The sequence below is a fragment of the Sebastes umbrosus genome, chromosome 7 (genome assembly GCF_015220745.1).
Source record: "Sebastes umbrosus isolate fSebUmb1 chromosome 7, fSebUmb1.pri, whole genome shotgun sequence".
In the NCBI taxonomy this organism is placed as follows: Eukaryota; Metazoa; Chordata; class Actinopteri; order Perciformes; family Sebastidae; genus Sebastes; species Sebastes umbrosus.
The window spans coordinates 22,853,014-22,874,690 of NC_051275.1; the positions used below are offsets into that span (position 1 = coordinate 22,853,014).

Here is a 21,677-nt window from a genome sequence, read left to right on the forward strand (position 1 = left end):
ACTAGAGCCAAAACTGGGAACAGAAACATGGATACGTGTTGTTCCTCCAACCATTACTGCTTACAAGAACTATAATTCATCAAAGTATAATTAATTCCACACAAAGCTTAAAGGGTTGTGGGCCAATATTTTCACATCTGGTTATTGAATTTGAATGAAACCTGTATAATGCATAAATATTCCTACACATTGTGTATCACGCATGCACAGCTTCTTGCTTTGAAGTGCAGCAGGTTTATTTAAAAGCAGCTGGAGAAAAGTCATTTCTGCATCTTTTTACACTTAAAACGGATCGGTGTAACTGTGAATCTGTTTATGTTGAAGCTGTTTTCAGGAATAAAGCAGGAATGAAAGGGGTTAATGTGCGCAAATCACTGCAAGCTGCATTATGACTAAACATGATTTATTTCATTTAAGCTTGACTGAAGAATTCCGTGTAGCTCTCTAAGATGTATAGCTGCTCCCCAAACCCAGTTACTCAACCTTTTGTCCTGTTATTTCTTTCCTCTTCATAACAAATGTTATTTGGACTTGAATAATGAGGTGATCAGCTTCCCTTCATTACTCAGCATCCCACCACAGAAACTATAGGCAGCATAGAATCCATCACACTATAAAGCTGTGTGCTTTTCACATAGCAGCCCGTCTCCTGAAATATAAAACAGGTCCCAACCAGCTTTCATCTTCTTCATATACTCCACAAATATGCGAATCATTGGCAACGTGTTTATTGTAAATGGCTTTAAATGGACACATGAAAAAGACCATGTATGGAAAATAAAAATATTTAATGTGTATAAAAAAGAACAGACATTGTACCGAAGCAGTATGGAGACATTCAGAAGAAATGAGCTGGAGATGTGAACATACGCTGGACAGGAAGAAAAACATCAAAACAGATTTATTTGTGGTCATGCTCTGTGACACGGCTCTTACAGAACAGATGGGAGTTGATTGGCAGATTGTTTTGCGCCTGTAACTGAAAAGAAAGTTGTACAGTGCCGTGCTTTTAAAGTAAACTTGATTCACAGACCCTGAAATCAATTTTTTGTTCTTGCATAACCTGGACTTTTCCCTCATCATGATACGAGATTACTACCAGGCCACTGCACGCATTTCCACGAGCATCTCATCCACATGCTGACAAGGATTGTTTTTATTTTGTGCGGACATGGAAAAACAAAATAGGAAGAAAAAAAAACATCCCTTATTAAAAGCAGATAAAAGCATAATTCAGTGACAAAGTGGATGAAGAACATGTTCACCTTCATATGAAAATGAGCAAACAACCGCTAGTTTACTGGCCCTGTGGAGCTGACATGCAAGCTGATACAGTATAAAACATTAACTGTGATTAGTTAAGATCCACATGTTGTTGTTGAAATTTAGTCATTTGTTTTATCACTTGTCCAACTTTTCACAAGTATCATCCAATAATCAATTTCTTAAAATCAATTATTTGACAGTTGTATTTTGGCTCTGATTGGGCAGTTCATTCACTTACAACCTGCATGTGGACGTTGCCAGCTGCAGCTCTGTGGGATGTTAACACACAACAGTCACTGCAGTAAGACGGCGTTAAGCAGCAGCTACAACCACACACACAGTGAGTAAAGGGAACACCTCACAGACAAAAACAAAAGCTGCAGACAAACAAGGTGGTGCCGTACCAACACATTAAATCAGTGTTTTAAAAAAAAAAAAAAAAAAGATACAAAAACATTTTCCTAGAAAAATATATTGTTAAATACACAAGACATGCATGTTAGAAATATATGACGGACCAAAGACAAAACAACTTAAGTCCACAGGCAAAAAAAAATACACCCTGTATTATCAGCATTAAATGTTCTTTTGTTGTTAAAATGAATTCAAGTTTCTTTTGTTTCTTTTCAAGACTTCATTGTTCAAATGGGCAAAAACAAAAAAGACAAAACCAGAATTGAATCAAAGTTTGATTGTTCATCAGTTTTCTCCAGCGCAAAAATGATTTGTTGATTCATCAATAAGTCGACTGACAGAATATTAATCAGTAAAAAACGTTGCTGGTTTAGATCTTCAAATTTTGAGGATTTGGTTGCTTGTATCAGTTTCATATAATTAATTGAATTCTGTTTGACAAACAGGGGAAAAAAGTGTTTATGTTGGGCTCTGATAACTTGCATTTATAGTTAATTTTGACATCTCATAGGCTATGTTCTATAGAGTGCTGCAGGAATGAGTCCTAAAACCCGGAAATGAGATAGCATTTTAGCACATCCGCTTCCCTCGTCTGGAAGTCAATGGTTTTTCTTTAATGGGTTTTTAGTTAGATGCCTGAAATAAGGTCTGTGGTTAACACAAGTTAAAGAGATTTGAACGTTTCATTCTACAATATAAAATATGTCAGTAAATATCCCATTCGTGAATTTTGAAGCTTTTATGTGTCTTAAAAAAGGCGGTTGCTAACAAGTGGCCAAATGAGACTACTGAACGTCATCACACCGACTCGTCCACCTTTAGCTTAGCGGTGGTGACGTAAAGTGTAGTTCGTTTATAGCCTAACTTTTTACTTCTGGCGATTGCATTCAAGCTTCAAAAATCATAAGTGTTGTTCATTCATGGAGATTATTTTACTGAACAAAACATGTAAGTATCATAAACGTTTGTTTGCCACAGAGCTTATTTTCTGCAATAATCCAAAACCCAATGGAACAATCCCATTGGCTTTTTGTTGAGGGAACCAGGGTGATGCTAACTTCCTGGTTGGCCTACAAAAATACGTCATCTCTGGAGCACTCTATTACTGTACTTCTGCAGAGATATGATTGTTAGGATCAAAATGTGTCAGGATAGGAGTCACTTTTTCCTTACAACACAGACTTTTCTTGACTGTTTTGAATGATTCCTGTGACTTAACTTTGTGAATAACTTTTAACTCTAAAGCCACAGAGTGCCACATTTCAAACAAATTCTCTAAAACCATCAAGTACAACAGCTGGAGGGCTGCAGGTTCGGAAAAAGTAAAAGAACAATATGTTTGTTGGTTGCCGCGATTGTCTGGACTAATTCAGGGATGACGGGGGGGGGGGTAATTTGTTATTCTGATTGATTCCTCTCAGCGGTTCCTCCATCATTTCTTACATAAGCCACTACAGATATGTTGCGATGCTCTCAACACGACAGATCTGACGTACACCGTACCGATACGATTCACAATCACAGGGAAACACAACACAATCATGTGCTATCAGGACTCCACACTGAACGCATGCAGTCTGCTCGCCTTAAAAAGTAAAAGGACATGTTAGCAAAAGACATACACAGAAACCAAATATATATATATATATATATATAGAATTTTCTCCATTTTTAAAACATCTGTATTCAAAATACATTAATTGTTTTTTCAAGTCAAACCTATGAAACTGTCTTTGGTCAAGAAAAATATCTTAAAATCTACAGGCTATAAATGTTACCATTCAGGAATGCAAAAAACGAAAAACGAGATCATGTAACTGATCGAAATGGGGGAAAGCTGATACCAAGTATCTAATCATTTCCATTTGGAGTGCTCCAAATATTTAAAGTGCTTCTGCATTATTCCCTCAGCATTTAATGTGAAAGAAACATCCATCAAAGTAAGGCAGATCGGTTTCATCTACTTAACTGTCCTCTTGAAAATATATACACACATATTTGTTCACAAACGGGACGTCCACACCGAGAACGATAACTATAAATACATCGTTTTAAACTCAAGTAGATGGCTGAGTCAACGCCACGACTACAACAACAGTGGCGAACGATATCGTTGGGATTCACTTTCAGAGCGATTTCAGAGCAACAGCCAATCAAAACCCATCAGATTTTAGCTGCGTTTAGTTATATAGTTATCGTTGTTGTTGTGGACGTACCTTAAAAGAGTAGAGAACGATAAAAAGGGGCCCAAATGGAGGACGATCCTCCAGAAAGATGATGATTATTAAATCAACTCTAAAGACAGCTGTCGGAGCAAAAACCTTAAAAAGATTTGGGAGAGCATCATCACAGCTGTAGATATAAAAATTGGGTGAATAAAAAAAATTAGCAGCCTATTCACACACCATCTACTGTAATGATGCCTTTTTCACACAGCTGTAGACGTCAAAGAGGACATAAATTAAGATTAAGGGACAGAGTGTCTGTATGAGGGGCCAGAGGAAAGGGAGGAGACGTACTGCCAAAGAAAACACCTAAGGGTTCGTTCATTTTCAAGGACCGAGGGGAGACGCTCCTTCTGGTTCCCCTTCTTAGGTGGTCTCTGCTGTAGTGGACTCGTGTCTGGAGGTCGGGGTGTATCGTTTGCTCTTCTCTGGGGGTTCTCGCTGGGACAACTCCAGGGGCTCCTTTAGGCTCTGCGTGGTGGACTGACACCTGCTGGTATGGCTGCTTCAGGCCACACCTTCCCACCCGGGTTAAGAGGTTTTCCCTACTATGGGGTTGTCCCTGAAACAGAGAGGATAACAAAGATGATATATTTGTGTGAGTAGGAGCAGCTACGTCTGAGTGATCACAGCAGTAACAATACTAGTTTAGTACATATACAAAGTCATATGAAGCGACAATAGTCAACCATAAAAATGTCATATACACAAACATGCATGTTACAAGATGTATTACAGTATAAGTATACGAGACTTACAGGCTGCCGTACTGCGCTGTGGTGTCATTCCTGATGTTGTGCTGCCTCTTAAGTTCCTCCATGATGTTTCGGAGCTGTTTGAGTGTCTGAAAGGTCTCTTTGGGTTCCTGAATGGTGAACTTGGAGTAGTCCTCCTGCTCCCGCTGAGGGCCCTGGTACACCGCCAAACTGGCGCACGCATCTGCAGAGAGGAAACATCATCATTATACAGTGCAGCTTGAGAGTCGGGTTATACTCAGTCAGATATAAAATCATAAGACACGTTTTTATCGGAGATCAAAAGTGTTTCTCCTGGAAGGCACTCACAGTGTTGCACTTGGTTGGTGTTAGACATTGCATGTTGTAAATTTATTTTTATTTACTTAATTTTAATTTGAGAGTGTTAACATCCACAACAGATAAACAATGTAGGCATTGTAGCCGTCTCTATGCCCCAATTTTAGCAATTGGACATAAGACAGGTCTGTGATGTCGCCATCCTCGCATCTTGATTGTTTTGGTGACTTTTTGCCCTAAGTCTGGTCTTCATGGACCCCAGAAAGAATAACTGACACCTTTAAAACTGAAAGTCAGCATTTAACCTCAGTATGGTCATTATTTTAATTGCTAATCCAACTTACACTGATGCACAGGTATGTTAATACATGCATACATAACTGATTAAAGGTCATGATCTTTAGCAATGATGTAATGCTCCAAGGGGTTCTGGGTCAGTTTATGTTACACTTGACAGCAAGTGAAATCATCATCCCACTGTCATAAACTCATGAACAAACACTGACCCTCCATGTTCTGGAGCTTGGTGTCGTTGGAGGAGAGGAGGGAGAAGATTCTCTCTGTTTCCCGGTCACAGTCGATGTCCAGCTGCAGGTTGGCCAGCACGGTGCTGAAACACGAGAGGACAAAACGTGTAAGAAGATCTCATCCAGGAGGAAACGGCAGAGAGAAGAGGGGGATCGATATTTGAATTTGTTTAGAATAAAAACAGAAATCCAGCTGAGCCATGAATGTGTATTCTGTAAGATCTATGAATCAAATAATTAACAACAAATACAAAAGGAGGACAAAAGAACAACTGAACAGTGAACAACCTGTTGTCACATTGTGCCTGGACAAAATATTCAGTAGAAATGTGGCTGAAGTTTCTATTCAGATTTGGGATTGAAGTGAATATTAAGTGGTCATTAGTCCATGGTAAAAACATGATTAATGCTGTGTTCAACTAAAATAAATCAGCTTTTTATTTATTTATTATGGAAGTTTTGCACATATTACAGACACAAGTGAAGTCACTACTCCTATCCTTGTTCCCTATCACCCTCTCTCCCATCTTACCACCTTACCATCGTCCAAACCATTAGAGAAAATGAACATGAGATAAATAAGATAAATAAAAAAAATAATGGATGGGGAAAACAATGGTTATGGTAAAAAAAATAAAAAATAAAAAGAAGAAAAATACTGTAGAAAAATAACAACCATAATAATAATGATAATAGCGACAATAATTGAAAGTGTAATAAAAAAAATAAATGACAATAAAATTAATAACAAGAATAGCATAACAAAAAAGTAGTGATAATGATAATAGGTGTAATATAAATAGTTAAATCAATTTGCTGCATAAACAAGTATAAAGTGCAAAATAAAAAGAAAGTTATGCATTTCGTGACATTAGTGTAATTGATTGAGGATGTGTTATGGACTATGGGTCGTTAGTTTAATGTATGAGTGGATACGTTTGTGTGTGTGTGTGTGTAGGGCAGATTAGTTTACAGGCAGATTTAATGAAATTAAGAACACGGCCAAGGTTTTTTAGTGTGGTGTTTGGTTTCGTTGTAAAATTCTTTCCATGGAAAGAAGTTGTTGATGTTTATTGTGTTTCTTGTTTTCCAGTTTAACAGGATAGTTTTCTTGGCGATGGCGAGGGCAGTGAGTAGTATGAGTTTGTAGTTTTGGATGGGAGGGTTGATGACTGAGAGGTCACCTACTGCAGCAGACAGAGGGATGCTACGGCTCATAATGAGGGATATCCTGTCAGTGACTTGTTTTCCAGAAACAGAGCCAGCTGGAGTGGAAGTAATCGTCTGACGTGTTCATTGAGCATTTATTTGAATCTGAAAAGCCCATTTTATCCATCTTGTGTTGAGTAATGTGCGTTCTGTGAATCAATCTGTATTGTATTAGCTGTAGATTAGTGTGTCATTGTGAAGGTATTACTATGTATTTGGGTCCAAAAGTCTGTCGGGAGAGAGTGATGAGTCTTTTTTCCAATCTCAGCTTTTAAAAAAGAAGTAAAAATAATTTGTTGAAAGCTTTAAACTTAAAGAGAAGTTTCTTCTGTTTAGGGGGTTGTTACAGTCTGTAAATCTTTTCAGTTATTTCCCTTGCCTCACACTGATTATCTTAACTGCATATTACTTTAGTGATGAAATCAATCCACATCATAACCATTTTAAGTCAAGTACTTAAGTAAAAGTACGGATTTTTTTCCAGTTCAGGGAAAGGGTTGCTGTGACATACAGGGATTCAATTCTTAATTTTAAATCATTTTTTTGAATTTGAGGTTCAGTATTTTTCTGATCAGGCATCTGACAAACAGGGTCTATTATCTTGTGACATCTCTTTGTTTTTAAGGGAAAATGGGTGAATAAAATATTGAAATATTAATCAGACAATTTTTAAAAAATGTATTTTGGGTAAATGAATTGTTATGTGAATTGGGAATTTAAAAAAATAATCGTTATATTAATCGATTAAAAAGATAATAGGAAAAAAATAATCGTTAAAAAAATAACCGCTAGGTGCAGCCCTACTTTAATGCTATGTTAAAAGTAGCCTAATAATCTTGAAGATTTTCATTAAATAAATGTCTGTTAATCTATTATCTATCTCTGAATGAGGTAACACAGTGGAGCCTATATGGCCCACTGATGAAAGCTGTTGCATTAGCAGTATTATGAACAGGAAGTGTTTCATTACAGCTCTGGAGTAGCATCTACATGGTGGGTCAAATTTACCACCAGCAGTTTTATGCTCACTGTTTATTATGATCTGCAACACGTGTCCAACAAAACAGCAGCAGATATTATAGATAACATATTTCTCGTCACGGTGATGGTGATGTTGGGAAAAGACTCACGTTGTGCAGGGCTTACAGCCCGCTGCGTTGCTGCTCTGGTTCTTGCAGCACTGCCAGGCTCCACCGGTGTAGTTCGACGGGTGGAAGGTGGAGAGGCGTCCCTCGTTGCAGCGACTGACCGGGCCCAGGACCTCCAACCACTCACTGGCCTCCACACAGTTTCCTGCTTGCACATACAGAGGCTTCTCAGAGTGGACCACCTGAAACATCTGACACAAGAGAAACAGAGCCAGTGTTATCAGTCACCATTTCCCAGGTTACTTCCAGGATACTTTCAAATTCCTACAGTTTTATTGTAAAAGACTAACAAACAGGTCTGTCTATGATTACAATGACAGCAGACCTCAGGTTGGTGATGCCTAGAACATTTAACAACCTGAAATTAATTTTGTTTCACATTAAAATTTGACAATTTCCGTGTGATTTTGTTCAAATTTGCCATTTTCAACATGTCTGAACTGCTTCAGGCTGCAAGTGTTTTCTAGGCTGACGTTGCATTTGTTTACCTTCTGATAAAAGAGTTTCTACCAATACAATACAATCATCATTTCTTATTTCAACATGTGGAACGGACTGGTTCCCATTATAAAAGGGGGCCATACTTTAGAAATAATGATCGGGTGTCTGTGGGGAATTGGCTTACATTTTTGCGGTTAAAGGCACTTTCATCCAGTTTCTCCACCGCCTGGATATCTTTGACATTGATGATGCAGAGGGCCTCTTTCCCTGGAAATCAGAAGTCATTCCGTCAAATATGTGTCAAGAATAATAAGCAGTGACAGTCAGACCTATGTTTAATATCCAAATCATTTTACTAAGGTTGTGCAGGACAAGAAAACTGCAGTGCTGTTCGGTCATTAAAGGGGACATATCATGAAAAACTCCCTTTTTCAGTGCTCGTGCACAGACATTTAGGTATCTGGAGTGACAACCAACCCACAAACTGTAAAATAAGACCACCCAGTCTGTTTTTTGTGGGCTGCCAGATCAGAAAACATTGGATTCAACAAGTCATTCAGATTTGGCTCCCATTACTATGTCACATGCAGGCTAATATATCGCCCACAGCTTGAGACAGAGGTATATTCAGACAGTATAGGGAAAATAATGTGTTTTTTTAACTTTAAAGCATGTAGACATGTTCCAGTAGAAACCCCAAATACAAGTATGAACCCTGGAAATGAGCATGATATGTCCCCTTTAAAGAGAAATAGAGACGAGTATGAGTATATAATAACAGCAGCTGGCACCAGTGGCAACACATTATCAAAACATCAACGTAAACAAAACTAGAGACCATCCTGTGATGGGATCACATCGGCCGCGACGCCAAATCGGGCCAGACCGCGTATGCCAATGGCCCCTTGCCCACTTCCTACCCCCCTACTTCTGGTGCCCTTGCTCGGACCACACCCACCTTCGAACTCGACCTTTATTCTGATCTCAACTACACACTTGTAAAGTTTCGTGCCTATGTCTTATACGGTTGTGATGCTATCGCGGTGACAAAAATCTGTCCACAGACACACGGACACAGATTCACAAGATGAAAACAATACTAGCATCACTGTCACGGCTGGTAATAAAACAAAAGATGTATATTATATATTGTATATATACCAACAATAAAACAATCCCTCCCCAGTCACTGCCAGTGAGCTATATATACTGATATCTACCTACCAAGCCGAGGATTTATGTGTTGTGTGTGATGTAGTCAAGCTGCACTCAATAATCAAGCATTAATAGGGTCTGGAAAATATTAAAAAAAGGCCCCCATGCTTCCAGGGATTTCCCATTTAAATACTGAAATGAGTATCTGATTTTCTCAAGTTTAAAGCAGGACATGATGTCCACCAACCAATGTGGGCGGGGCAGCGTTCCTACCCGTGAGCAGGATTGCTCGCAGAGCCAGAAGGGAAACAAAGGATAACGTACGTCGTTTTTTTCTGCAGTTAATTGCGTCTCTCCTTCGGTGACCCCAAACAGAGCAACTAGAGGATTTGGTTCCAATTGTGAAGTTTAACACCTGAGAGTGAAAGATCTCCATCATGTGAATAACGGAGGCTTCAACACTGCATTTGTCACAGTGGGGACCTCAGGATACATGCAAGATAACTTGGCTTTTGAAATATGTACTACTTTTAACTGAATAAAGCAGCGGCATAGCGAAGGGCAGTGAAGGGTACAGCTGTCGAAATGTTCACATAGTTGTGTTCGCTGACAGATTCAGCCAGAAACTCTGGTCTTAAAGCCCTTTTGAGACTTTATTGCTGTCTTAACTTTTATGATTGAGAATGATTTTGAGTGTTATAGCTTGAGAGAATATTAAAGAACACTTTTCCTCTAGTTATCTGCATCAGGGCAGACTTTAGTGCTATTCCTGCAACAGTTTGTGCCTAATGAGAACCTGCAGGCTTTATTCTGTTTTGTTTATTTTCATTGAAACCCCCTTTATACACATTTCCTTATAATCAAAAAGGCATTTATTTTTGAAGATGCATTTTATTATAATTGAGGAGGCATTTCTTTCATTGTGAAGGCACTTGTTTCTTAGTATTTCTGTATTTTTGGTTGGGAACTGGTTCTCTGGCTTCATCCCGATCAGCTGAAATCTGGGAGCTCAATACCGCCACAATTGCACAAACTGATTTCAGTTATTTATATACATTTTTTAATCTTTTCTAGAGTTTGTGTTTGTTGTAAGTAGTCAAATAGTGACACACGTTCAACCTGATACATCTTGATCAATCAAGTTTTATAGTTGTAGTTGACCACAGGTGTTAAGTCAGTTAAAGGCAATTACTCTAATTTAACATCACATCCTCCCTTTCTAATAAATCACACTACAGCATAACACTCTTGATCCATTCCTTAGATGCCCTGAGAAGATAACTTTTAAAAGCCCTCAAATGACACTGTGTGATAATATACGGTGTGATGTGTGATAATGACCGAATACCATCAATCAGTTAAGGCAAAGGAAACACACAGAGTTAGGTGTTCTGCTCTTTAATCATAATTGTTAACTATTTAGATGATCATTTTGAGTACTTTGTGAATGAATCAAATTAATTAAATTAATGAGGCTTTTAATATTTTTGTACAACATAACATTGATAACATCTCAACTTTTGGAAAATAAATCCAGCCAATAAATAAACCACCATGTGTGGGATGGGGAATGGTTTTACTTTGGCGCCACCTGGTGGTCGTATTAAGAATGATACTGTGATAGAAAGCACTGCTTTTAGTTTGATATTATAATAAGCAACAAGTTCTGGATGAAAACACATGTGGTTGAAGTAGGAGATGATAGAAAGTGGTCTCACCTTTCTGTTTGTGGTAGGAGAGCTCCCTGTTGGTCACTCTGAGCCACCTCTTCTTAAAGTTTTTCTTGCCGAGGCGTTTCCTCCCCTGGGCACGTTTCTGTACTTCCCTATAAACACACACACATAAGATAGAGGTTCAAAAACTAACCCATGTTTTATTTTCTTTTGTTTGAATAAAGTGTCAAGCTGGAACCAAAAATTACACGTTTCTGATTTCAAATAAATCATCCGAGCCACAAAGTTTATTTCAATTTCATGGACGTTTTGTGTCCGGTGTAAAATTTGATTTGACTTATGTCTAAGTCCAAGTTGCACAATGGGAAATGTGAAATCCAGCATCCCTCACTATTCTCAGTCAACCTTATTACATGAGGCGATAGTGAAGTCTGTCACTGCTGCACAATTAAAGCTTTCCATTGACCACACATTGTGACGATTCATTTATTTTAAAGTAGCTGAAGCTTTCTTTAGCCTTGGTCACCGATGTCAGCGACTATTTTTCTGCACTCTTCTCCCAACAGACCATTTAAATGTTGTAGGAAAGAGTGGTTAAAAGAAGCAGCAGCCACAAGCTTCTCTCTTTATCTCCTTCCTGCTGATTGTGGCCGGGCTCATACCGAACACTCACCCCTCCTTGAGAACCACTGCGTCCTCCAGCCCGCTGGACCCCTTACTGACGTTAGACGAGATCTCATCTAGAAACTGGAAAGCAGAATTGATGATGATTTCAGCGTTTGAAAATGATAAATAAACAATCATTCTATGGACCTTTGAATACATTAACAAAATACCTTTTTAACTTTTTCGATATACTTGTCTTCTTGGAATGATTTGAAGAAGTCGTACATGTAGGTTTCTTTGAAACTAGACTACAAAGAGAGAAAAATAAAGACTTGAATGAGACAGCTATTAAAATAATGCATTTGATATTGTTTGATGACAGTTATACAGTAGACTACGTTTAACACTGTTCATTGTTCCTCTAAATGACTCAGCCCAGACTACAGCTTCAGCATTCTCACATGCCTTTTATTAACACGTCATGATTCTACAGAGTGAATGATGCATCCATCTACCCTTCCTCTATTCTATGTATTTACCCAGAATCCCCATTAGTCACCGCGCTATTAGTCAAACTACTCTTCCTGGGGTCCGTACAAAAACACTCGTCATAATGTAAAAAACAAATTAAAATCCAAAAGCAAAAAGGGGAACAAAAAAACGAAAGAAAAAAAACAAACTTCAACCAAAACAAAAACAACAAAAAATAAATCAACAACAATAAAACTACTAATGACAGTAAAAACAACAAATGACCACAAGTTGAAAAGGGAACAAAAACAAAACGAAAAAACAAGCAAACTACAAGAAACAATAAATGAACAACTATAAAACTGCTAGTGACAATAATAACAACAAGTCCAAAATTTAACAAAGAACAAAACAAAAGCGAAACAAACAAAAAAACACTAAAATCAACAACAATAAAACTCACTAAAAAGAATTTCTCATCTTTACAGTTTAATCTCACCAGTTTTTTCGACAAACTCCCCCAGCTGCCGAGTGTCTGGATGGTTTTTGAGATGAGTGTGAGCGTGCGGGAAATCTCAGGATCCTAGAATTAAAGAGAAATGTACAATGACAACACTGTACTACTGTACAGGCCATATATAGTAAACATCAATATTAAATGGTGCCAGGGCCGGGCACTTACAGGATGGTGGGAACGGAGCTGGAAGGAGTGTGGGGAAAGAACAGCGACGGCGAAGAACCGCAGGAAAACAAAGCTGCTGACGGCCGAGTACTGAACATGTGGATCGGCTGTAGAGAGAAACAACATGGTTACAACTGATTCAATCAATAAGCACGTCTTATAACGCTTCAGGGAAAAACAACATTTAACTATCACCAATTTACCATGAATGTTTCTAGTATGTATATATAGAGAGAGGACAAAATGTAGCTACTGTAAGATGAAACTCATTTATGGGTTAGTATATATGTCTACCAGGAGGTGGAGCCAAATCTTTAACACACTGTAAAAGCTCTTCTTTTGACTATGTTGATGAACCAAGCTACTGATATTGAGCTTTATAGTAAAAGTCCAGTTTCAGATCTGTGTGAATTCCTCTAACCACACTGTTTATTTTGAAGGATATAAAATGTGAGCCTATCCTGTAACTCTTCCACGGGATGAATACTGTGAAACTCTATGTTCTACCAAATTAAATAAATACTACAATACTACAATACTACAAATTCAATAGAAAATATATAGAACTTTGTAAATAAACTAGTGACCTGCTGAACAGTTTCACAGTTTCAGAGGAATGCCAGAAATAACACAGACATATTAACACTGATCTTCCCAGCAGCCGCATGTCTGCGGAGGGTCTTCATCTTGCTTTACTTGGTTTTGAGGTTTCTTTTAGATGTTTCAATGATAATTTCTCCAACCAAGTGGGCTGCAAAAATCCACTACTGACTCCAGCATTTACCTGGGAAGCGTTTGCAGGCCAAGTTCCTCAGTGACCTGAAGACATCACACATGAGGGGGGGACAGCTGGAACTCGACTGGGTGATGGAGGAAAAGACTTTCTGAACATAACCCTGCAGGTTCTCCTGCAGAGGGAACAAAAACATTAGTACTACTTTACCTATATTTCATGAAGAGAGGAAAGTGAATATATTGAAGGTGAAAGCCATCGAAATTAACAATGATATGGATGATGGACTGGAAAATTTGTTTTATGGCATATTTTTGTGTATGAATCTAATTCAACCAAAGAAGTAATTTTACAATAAGCAAAGCGTAAAGGCATACAGATACACAGTAGTATTATAGGATTTAGTAGCCTGATTCTGCTCCTCTGAGGACAGGTTTGTAAGAGACGAATACATTTACCTTGTTGACCTCCACGTTGTCTCCTTCCTTTAGTTTAACGGGGTCTATCTCACATGTTTTGTTGGATTCACAAATCTATGAAAGGTTAAGAGGGACAAAAACAACAACAAACATTTAGAGTCAGGCCTAACGCAGTAATGAGAAATTAAGACTGAGTGTGTGTCCGAAATCACTCACTAGTCGCCATTTTGTAGCGCTGTCCGAATGTATAATTCAAATTATTATACCCTATATAGTGGACTCAAAGTATCCCACAATGCATTGTGAAAAATAGTGGACAACAATGGTCACTAACCGAGCACGATATACCATCATTCATTGCGCTGAAGGAAAAATGGCAGACGGAGGAGAGGAGAGAGAGCGGTGCGATGGAGACAAATCTATGAACTATTACCTTTCACAATAAAATCCCTAGACATATCAGCTGCATCACTGTTTACCAGGGGGAAATTACATTCACTCAGAGCATTTCGCTAAGAGACAACTCAACAAAATAGCTTATGATAGGCCTATGTATTCATCACAAAAATACATGTTGGTATTTATTATGGGATGGTCTTCCAGCAGACGTTGATCCGTCATGTTTTAATTGTGCAACAGCAATGACGTAATTAACGGCGCAGAGAAAATGACCCAAGAGTTTACGATGAGCTCACTATATAGTCCTCTACATAGAACTTCCTGGATAGTGAGTAGAGAGCAGTGAATGATTTCGGACACAGCCTGAGATTTTGTGTTGTGTGGAAATCTGGATTTATTCCTATTTTCTTGAAATTAGAAGGATAACAACAGGAGATGGTGAGGTCATGAGATGAAGAGCACAGTAAACCTTTTTCAGACATGTCAAGGAACTAAAATTAGCATTCAATATGCATTTAATAAACAGCAATAGATAAAAGACTGAATATGAAGACAACCAAGAATAAAAAATGGCAAATTTTGCAGATGCAGGTAGAGCAGTATCAAAATGAACCACTGATCAAATAAAAACTATTTTAATACTCATTAATGCCATCGAGAGGAAATGATCATCAAAAAGAAGCAATCAATACAGCACCCTGTAAGAGCTCCAAAACTACCAACTACATTTGCTTGTTTAAAATGGAGAAACGGCTGTTTATGGGGAGTTTTCCATATGGACCTCAGTGAATTATGCCTATTCTGGCATCTACACTGAATGTGTGTGTGTTGTTGTTGTTGTTGTTACTCATACCTCGTCTATTACAGGCTTCAGGGTAACTGCCAGGTAGTTCTTTCCCACAATCTTCATCATGTCATCGATGCAGCGCGTTGACAGTGAGTTGCCACGGAATATAGTGTTAGCCTCCCTGCATGGACACAGACATATTCCACCGACATCAACCAGACATTATGATCACGTTTGATCACATTTCTGGACAAAAGACAATTTCACTCCTCGTGTTTCACCATCTAAAGGTTTCACAGTCCAATCCAGTTTTTAAAAGGAAACAAAGTTTTTATGACCTAGGTCTTATTTTTGTGGTTATGGCCATCATTCCTCCTTCAAATTCAGGGTTAGGGTGTGACATTTTATGCACCATCCTGATATTAGAATAAGAAGGATGCTGTTAGACAGCTTTACAAGTTTATCAAAGGTAACATGAAAATGATCCAGACTACCCATTTAAATGTCTATTGTATTTCAGAGCTGCTTCCTGTTTCAAATTGAACTTTGGTTAAATTAGCATAGCCCCAAGGCACAATGGCAGACACCACAAAAACAACAGCCAGGTTGTGAAAAAAAGGAACTTAACTTTAGAGAGGTAACAGTGTGGGCCATGACATTTATCTGTATGCACGTGTCTAAGTATCTACACTGTAGACATGCACTGTACTGTACTGTAGGGATGCATGTGTAAGCACTCACTGAGTATTGTCCAGCTCTAGTGCTGCCACAGCTGAGACAAAAGGCACAAAGCGATTGTGGTGGAGCAGCAGTCGAACCGTGGGCAGAACGGCCTCGTATCGCTCTCTGCAGATGTCCCCCAAGATGTGTGCTGCTGACGCCGAGATGGGCTGAAGGAGGCCGAGAGAAAGAGAGAGAGAGAGAGTGGAAAGTCAGAGGGTGAAAAAGGGAAATGCATACATTGACAGCACTTGTTCTTTCAAAGGTTTTACCTTCACATCTGGGGATTTGAGCAGCAGGTTGCAGAGTGGTGTGTAGCAGGCAGATGGCAGCACCGTGTCTTCTATGTAGGTCAGCTTCAAACGCAACGATCCCAAATCATCAGACTTGGACTTGCTGCCGTTCCCTTTGGGCTGGAGGAGATACCTGTTAGACCACAGGAACACAGACACCATGTTACTGTGCTGTCTGAGTGTCCTTGAAGGGGACACTGAACCCCAAACGCTTTACAGCAGCCCGCTGCTCCTAAATGCTTAGGATGGGTTAAATGCAGAGGTTGAATTTCACGTATGTACCTGTATGAATGTATGTATATGACGATTCTAATAAAGTTTTAAGTAATGTGTGGAAAAACAAATACTAGTTAATGTCATGATTAACCAATCTCCTGACAAAATCAAAGACATTCAAAACATAAAACAACCGGGCAAATAATTTTAAGTTCACTACCGCGGTTAGAAAATAGAGGCTGATGGGACGGTTGATCCTGCTGACCTGAAACCAACACATCAGAAACTAATTGTACCAATATTACGGGGAAAAAAAGACAGCTAAAAGGAAAAAATGAGTATCCTCATATGGGAATTAAACTCCCCAAACTTTATGGGACCGAAAAAAAAAGCATTTTCATCAGTCAAAATGTTGTTTTCTAACTGGGGTAGTACTGATTTTGGGAAGAAATTAGCATCACAAAACTTTTACAGATCAATCTTTAACATATTTTACTCCACGAGCATGAAAACTTCTTGTAAACTGATTACAGTTATGTGTTCAAATACATTAGTGTCTAATGTATAATTCAACAGACTATTAGGGATACATTAATACACCTAGAGGATGTTTTACTGTAGCTACTGTTGCTCTGAAGCATCGCCAAGAGGAAAGCAGCTCCTCGTAAAGGGGGTTCAAAGTACGACTCAATAAAGCTATTGCCTACCTGCATACACTGTATTAATCAGACAGCTGCCTTTGCCATTTTCTTTATTATTTTTTCTGATTCTGGTGGACTGGATAACTTCACTTAAAAATCTAAGTGTTTGGTAAATAGTTAACTTTGTTTATTGCTCGTATTTCTGCTGCGTGCACATCTCCCTGAAAGCCAACAGGTGGAGCAAAATGATTAAATGCAGAGTTGAACTGCAGTGCTTCAAAAAGCTGCAGCTACATACAGCAGGCCTGTCCATAAGCTGCTTGATCTGTAATCATGGTACACAGGCACAGAGACGCTTCTCTTAGGAAGTCCACAGATCACCTGTACTGATTTCCTGAAGCCGAGCAGTTTTTATGTGAGCAACGTGGACGGTTTCCAGCATAAACACAGGAGGACATGAGGTACTGCCACCATGCAAAAAGCCACCCACGCACTCAACTCACAGCCCTCATGTACTAACAGATTGCTATCTGGCATAAATCCCATATCACCTACACTGACGCAAAGCTAGGAAACACCCACACAACGGGGAAAAAACTGCCCAATGCTGAGAAACCATGAAGATTTTTCAATTCACCTTGCAATGGCACGGAGGGAAAGTTCAAGTTGTCCTAATGAATGAGCAGGGTGGAGCTCCTAAACATAATGACTCAAAAGCAAGAAGCTCCTGATAAGAAGAAGATGACGTCAGACAGACAGTGTCTGGCTTGGTTCTGTTTATTGCAAACACTCTAATACATAACTTATTAAGAAACACATCAGACTTTGGCAGGGATAGGACAAGAAAATCTCGGACTTATTTCCATCATCGTCCCTGATTTTCACACAATCCAATAAACCGAGACAGGTTACTCCTGTTTGATAAACATGAGCCAGGAGTGGTGAATGTATGCTGCACAGGTCCTCCAGCCTGCCATTATCTTCCCTGGAAATCTAAAATAGGCCTATTCATCTTCAGCCATGGCAGTACACACAAGCCTTTAGGGCATTTGACTGTATGTAGCTGACGTACATTTGAAGAGAGTGTGACAGTTTCACCAAGGTGCTTGAATTATGAGGTGTTAGAAAAGATGTATGCTTCTACATAAGTATAAATGCTAATTTTTTAAACATTTATTTTGATCAATGGAATGATAAAGTGTAATGTAATGCTACTATCTGTATCTGTTTATTTCACAAAAACATCTTCACTGTTCCTCGTAATTAAAGGTCTTATTGATACAAATTTTATTTAGACGAATAATAAAAAAAAAGAAAGAAAGAAAGGTGCCAAATAAAAGTATGGCTTTTCCTAAAAAAAATTACTACAATCGTGAATTAATCATTTTAAAAATGTTGGCGGTTCCAAAATAAATGTCGGTAACACTTCATTTTACAGGTCCACAAATTTCATGGTAATTAGATGATAATAAGCAAGTAAGCTGTTGGAAATTTCATTGGAATTACTGCCAAATTACCCCAATATTTACCTCAAAATGTATCGAAAATTACTTTATTATAAACATTAATTAATAATTATATGCTAAAATAGCATATACTTGTTAAAATAGGGCCCTTAGGCTTGAGAAGCAGCTGTGCGCTGCTCTTCATCGGAGGTAGAAAACCAAAACTAATAAAAGACACTGCTGATCAGGCACAAATCTCACCATTGTGTGACTTATTGTCTACACAAATGTAACCTGGTAGCTAATTTAATGATTCAGGGAGTTTTTAAAGAAATTTAAAACAAGTTATTTGCTGATTATAATCTATTTATCAGCAGACATGGAAATAAAGCATATCAATTAACTTTGTATTCTTTTCCTGGATGTATTAAATAAATTACCAGCTATTTGGAAATAGCGGAATATAATTATTAAATAATGTTTATGATAAAGTAATTTTTGATAAACTTTGAGGTAAATATTGGGGTAATTTGGCAGTAATTCAACGCTTGCATTGGGACCGCTGGTGAGCTTTTCCTTGGAATTTAATGGCCTCTTCATTCACAATACTGTGAATGTAGCTCTCAAATGCATATTTAATCCTTTCTGTCTACTTCTCTCTGATATTTCAGAATGATTATTCCAGAAATCTGCCATTATTTCCTTTGGAATATCTCTCACTGATATCATTGACAACGCCATATTGATATGCCAGGTGTGAAATCTGACAGGTCTAGCAACAGTAACTAAGGGGGGAGGGGTTTAGCGAAGGGTGAATTGTGTAAATTGTGCGACAGGAGAAAATACAAAAAAATGAATGCGGAAATATGGATGCTGTTTGTGTTTGTCTACAATCCTAGTGGATGATGGTGTTAGAAATTAAAAGACATTTTCTTCTGTCTCGTCCTCACCAGGCTTTGTGGATGTGGTCACTTCGCAGGATCTTGACAGGAACCCGCGTCTCCCCCAGAAACACATCTTGAGCCAGATTCTCATTGTTCCACAAATCAACTCTGCAAAGACAGAGGGTGGGCAGAGACACAAGTATTTCATCTATGAATATATGGCATCAAACAACATGTGCATGCAGAGTAAGACACAACTTTTGTTTCTGTGTGTGTTCAGCACAAACACATAACCACCCAATTCCAATATGGCAAAAATAGGACAAAATAAATGTCACTACTGGAGTGGTGCTTACCTGCTCGGTGCGTAGAAGCTAACACAATACTCGTGCAATGACACCACCTCAAATCCAAACCTCAAAACCATGCATGAGTGTTTACCTTTGACTCTGCCTAGTCTTACCCAGTGAGCTATGAGTCCACTGTGACGGACGCCCCACCTATCCTTAACCAGAAACCAAGGCTCTCTATCAGTAGTCAGAACACACCACATCTAAATTCACCTTTTTGTCCTCAAGTTGTTAAGAAATAATTTTTCTTCTGTCAAGACTATAGAGGGGGAAACGAGAGAGGGAGGGAGAGAGAGAGAGAAAGAGAGCGACAGAAAGTGAAACGCACAGAAGAGAGAAACAAAAAGTAAAACTTACTTGATCTCAAGTTTTTCAATGTCCTCCTCCTCCACTTGGAAATGGGACTTTTTAGAGTAGCTGCTGGACCGTGTGACCTGAGGGTGAACATGTTGAGGCTTATTTACTGGCTTACTTATAAAAATAGTGTCTGAGTAAAGCAAACAGAATTTACCTCAAAGAAGAAGGTCTCTTCAAAATGAGGGTTGCTGGTTTTCTTCTTCACCTTTGTTTTCTTCTGGTCAGACCTGAGGAGATATGGTATAGAAAAAGTTAAAAAAATTAAAAAAATTAAAAAACTTTCCCTGCTGATCATCAGCAAAATGCTATTATTTTTATGTGTCTACCATCGCTTTTTAAATTCTGTTTTTATTTATTTGCATCATACGGCTTAATGTAATGATTCAGGGAATTTTTTAAAGAAATTTCAAATAAGTTATTTGCTAATTATTATCTATTTACCAGCAGACATGGAAATAAAGCATATCAATTACATTTTGAGGTGAATATTGGTGTAATTTGGCAGTAATTCCAAAGAAATTTCAAATAGCTTACTTGCTAATTATCACCTAATTACCATGAAATTTGCAGACCTGTAAAATGAGGTGTTACCAAAAAATTTATAATGTTTATTCAGGGAAATTGGTATACATGAGTGGCATTCATAGGGTTACCTGGCAGGTCCAACGAGTGACACGGTGGCGTAGGGGTCACAGTTCTGCCCACTGATCAGAGGCAGCCCCTGGCACTCGATTATCCTGGGGAAGGTCACAAAGAAACAGGGAGGGACACAATTAATACAACATGGACAAGATTTCAGTACTGTGTTAATTTACATCATTATCACCAATTGAAGTAAGAGTCAGAAATAGTTTTCATTTGCATAGTTTAGGAATGGACAGACTTCAAAGTGACCCAGACCTTGGGAGAGATTAGCCAGCAGTCAACACTGGGTCTTCACAGCATAAATGGTAAATAATTTCTTGTTGGTTCAACAGACGCCTGAGTGGAAATGCTACAGTATTAACCCTCTACAGTCTGCATCCTCACAGCACTGAGTATAAAAAGAGGTTTACTTGAAACAGGACACTTATGAACAATCAAAAAAAAAAAAACTATTACCATGAGGAGCCACTGTATTACAATTACTATTTCAGAAACAATGTAGGTTTACATTTATAATAGACATTTATGACTTTTAAAACAAGACATATAATCTTAAAAACTAGGTAATATACATCTACCACTACGGAACAAATAATCAATCAGTGTGACTTCAATTTCAACAAATTTTAAAACGAGTTAACTCAAAAAGTCACGAAATAGCCCATAAAAAGATAAGAATAAAAATATAATATAATTGCATCATCATTATTATCACTTTCTTTCACATGCAACACACAGACAGACACAATTATGTTAGATGTAAATACTACTAATACAGCACATTAATTATTATTTTACCTAATTTTTTTTTTTTTTTTTTTTTTAAAGGAAGCTTTAACTCATACATATAATACAAAATAATACTTTAAACACCACAATAAATATAGTTTTTTTTCTGGAAGAGTATTACTATTTTCTGATGATTTTTTTTCTCCCC

The 21,677-nt window shown here is 38.1% G+C and overlaps 1 protein-coding gene across 1 annotated transcript in view; it reads right to left on the minus strand.

The window, feature by feature from the left end:
- Positions 1–769: 769 nt before the first annotated feature.
- rasa2 (RAS p21 protein activator 2) overlaps positions 770–21,677 on the minus strand; it is a 37,907-nt gene continuing 16,999 nt past the window's right edge. Inside the window, exons 6-24 of the mRNA XM_037774982.1 lie at positions 20,749–20,832; positions 20,250–20,322; positions 20,096–20,172; positions 19,455–19,556; positions 16,182–16,335; positions 15,931–16,079; positions 15,256–15,370; positions 14,043–14,117; positions 13,636–13,759; positions 12,852–12,958; positions 12,669–12,752; positions 11,929–12,006; positions 11,766–11,839; positions 11,138–11,244; positions 8,449–8,531; positions 7,806–8,014; positions 5,446–5,549; positions 4,664–4,844; positions 770–4,467 (exon numbers count right to left, since the gene is read on the minus strand). Of these exons, the coding sequence (XP_037630910.1) occupies positions 4,437–4,467; positions 4,664–4,844; positions 5,446–5,549; positions 7,806–8,014; positions 8,449–8,531; positions 11,138–11,244; positions 11,766–11,839; positions 11,929–12,006; positions 12,669–12,752; positions 12,852–12,958; positions 13,636–13,759; positions 14,043–14,117; positions 15,256–15,370; positions 15,931–16,079; positions 16,182–16,335; positions 19,455–19,556; positions 20,096–20,172; positions 20,250–20,322; positions 20,749–20,832 (2,011 nt within the window). The 3' untranslated portion in view covers positions 770–4,436. The remainder of the gene's footprint in view (positions 4,468–4,663; positions 4,845–5,445; positions 5,550–7,805; positions 8,015–8,448; positions 8,532–11,137; positions 11,245–11,765; positions 11,840–11,928; positions 12,007–12,668; positions 12,753–12,851; positions 12,959–13,635; positions 13,760–14,042; positions 14,118–15,255; positions 15,371–15,930; positions 16,080–16,181; positions 16,336–19,454; positions 19,557–20,095; positions 20,173–20,249; positions 20,323–20,748; positions 20,833–21,677) is intronic.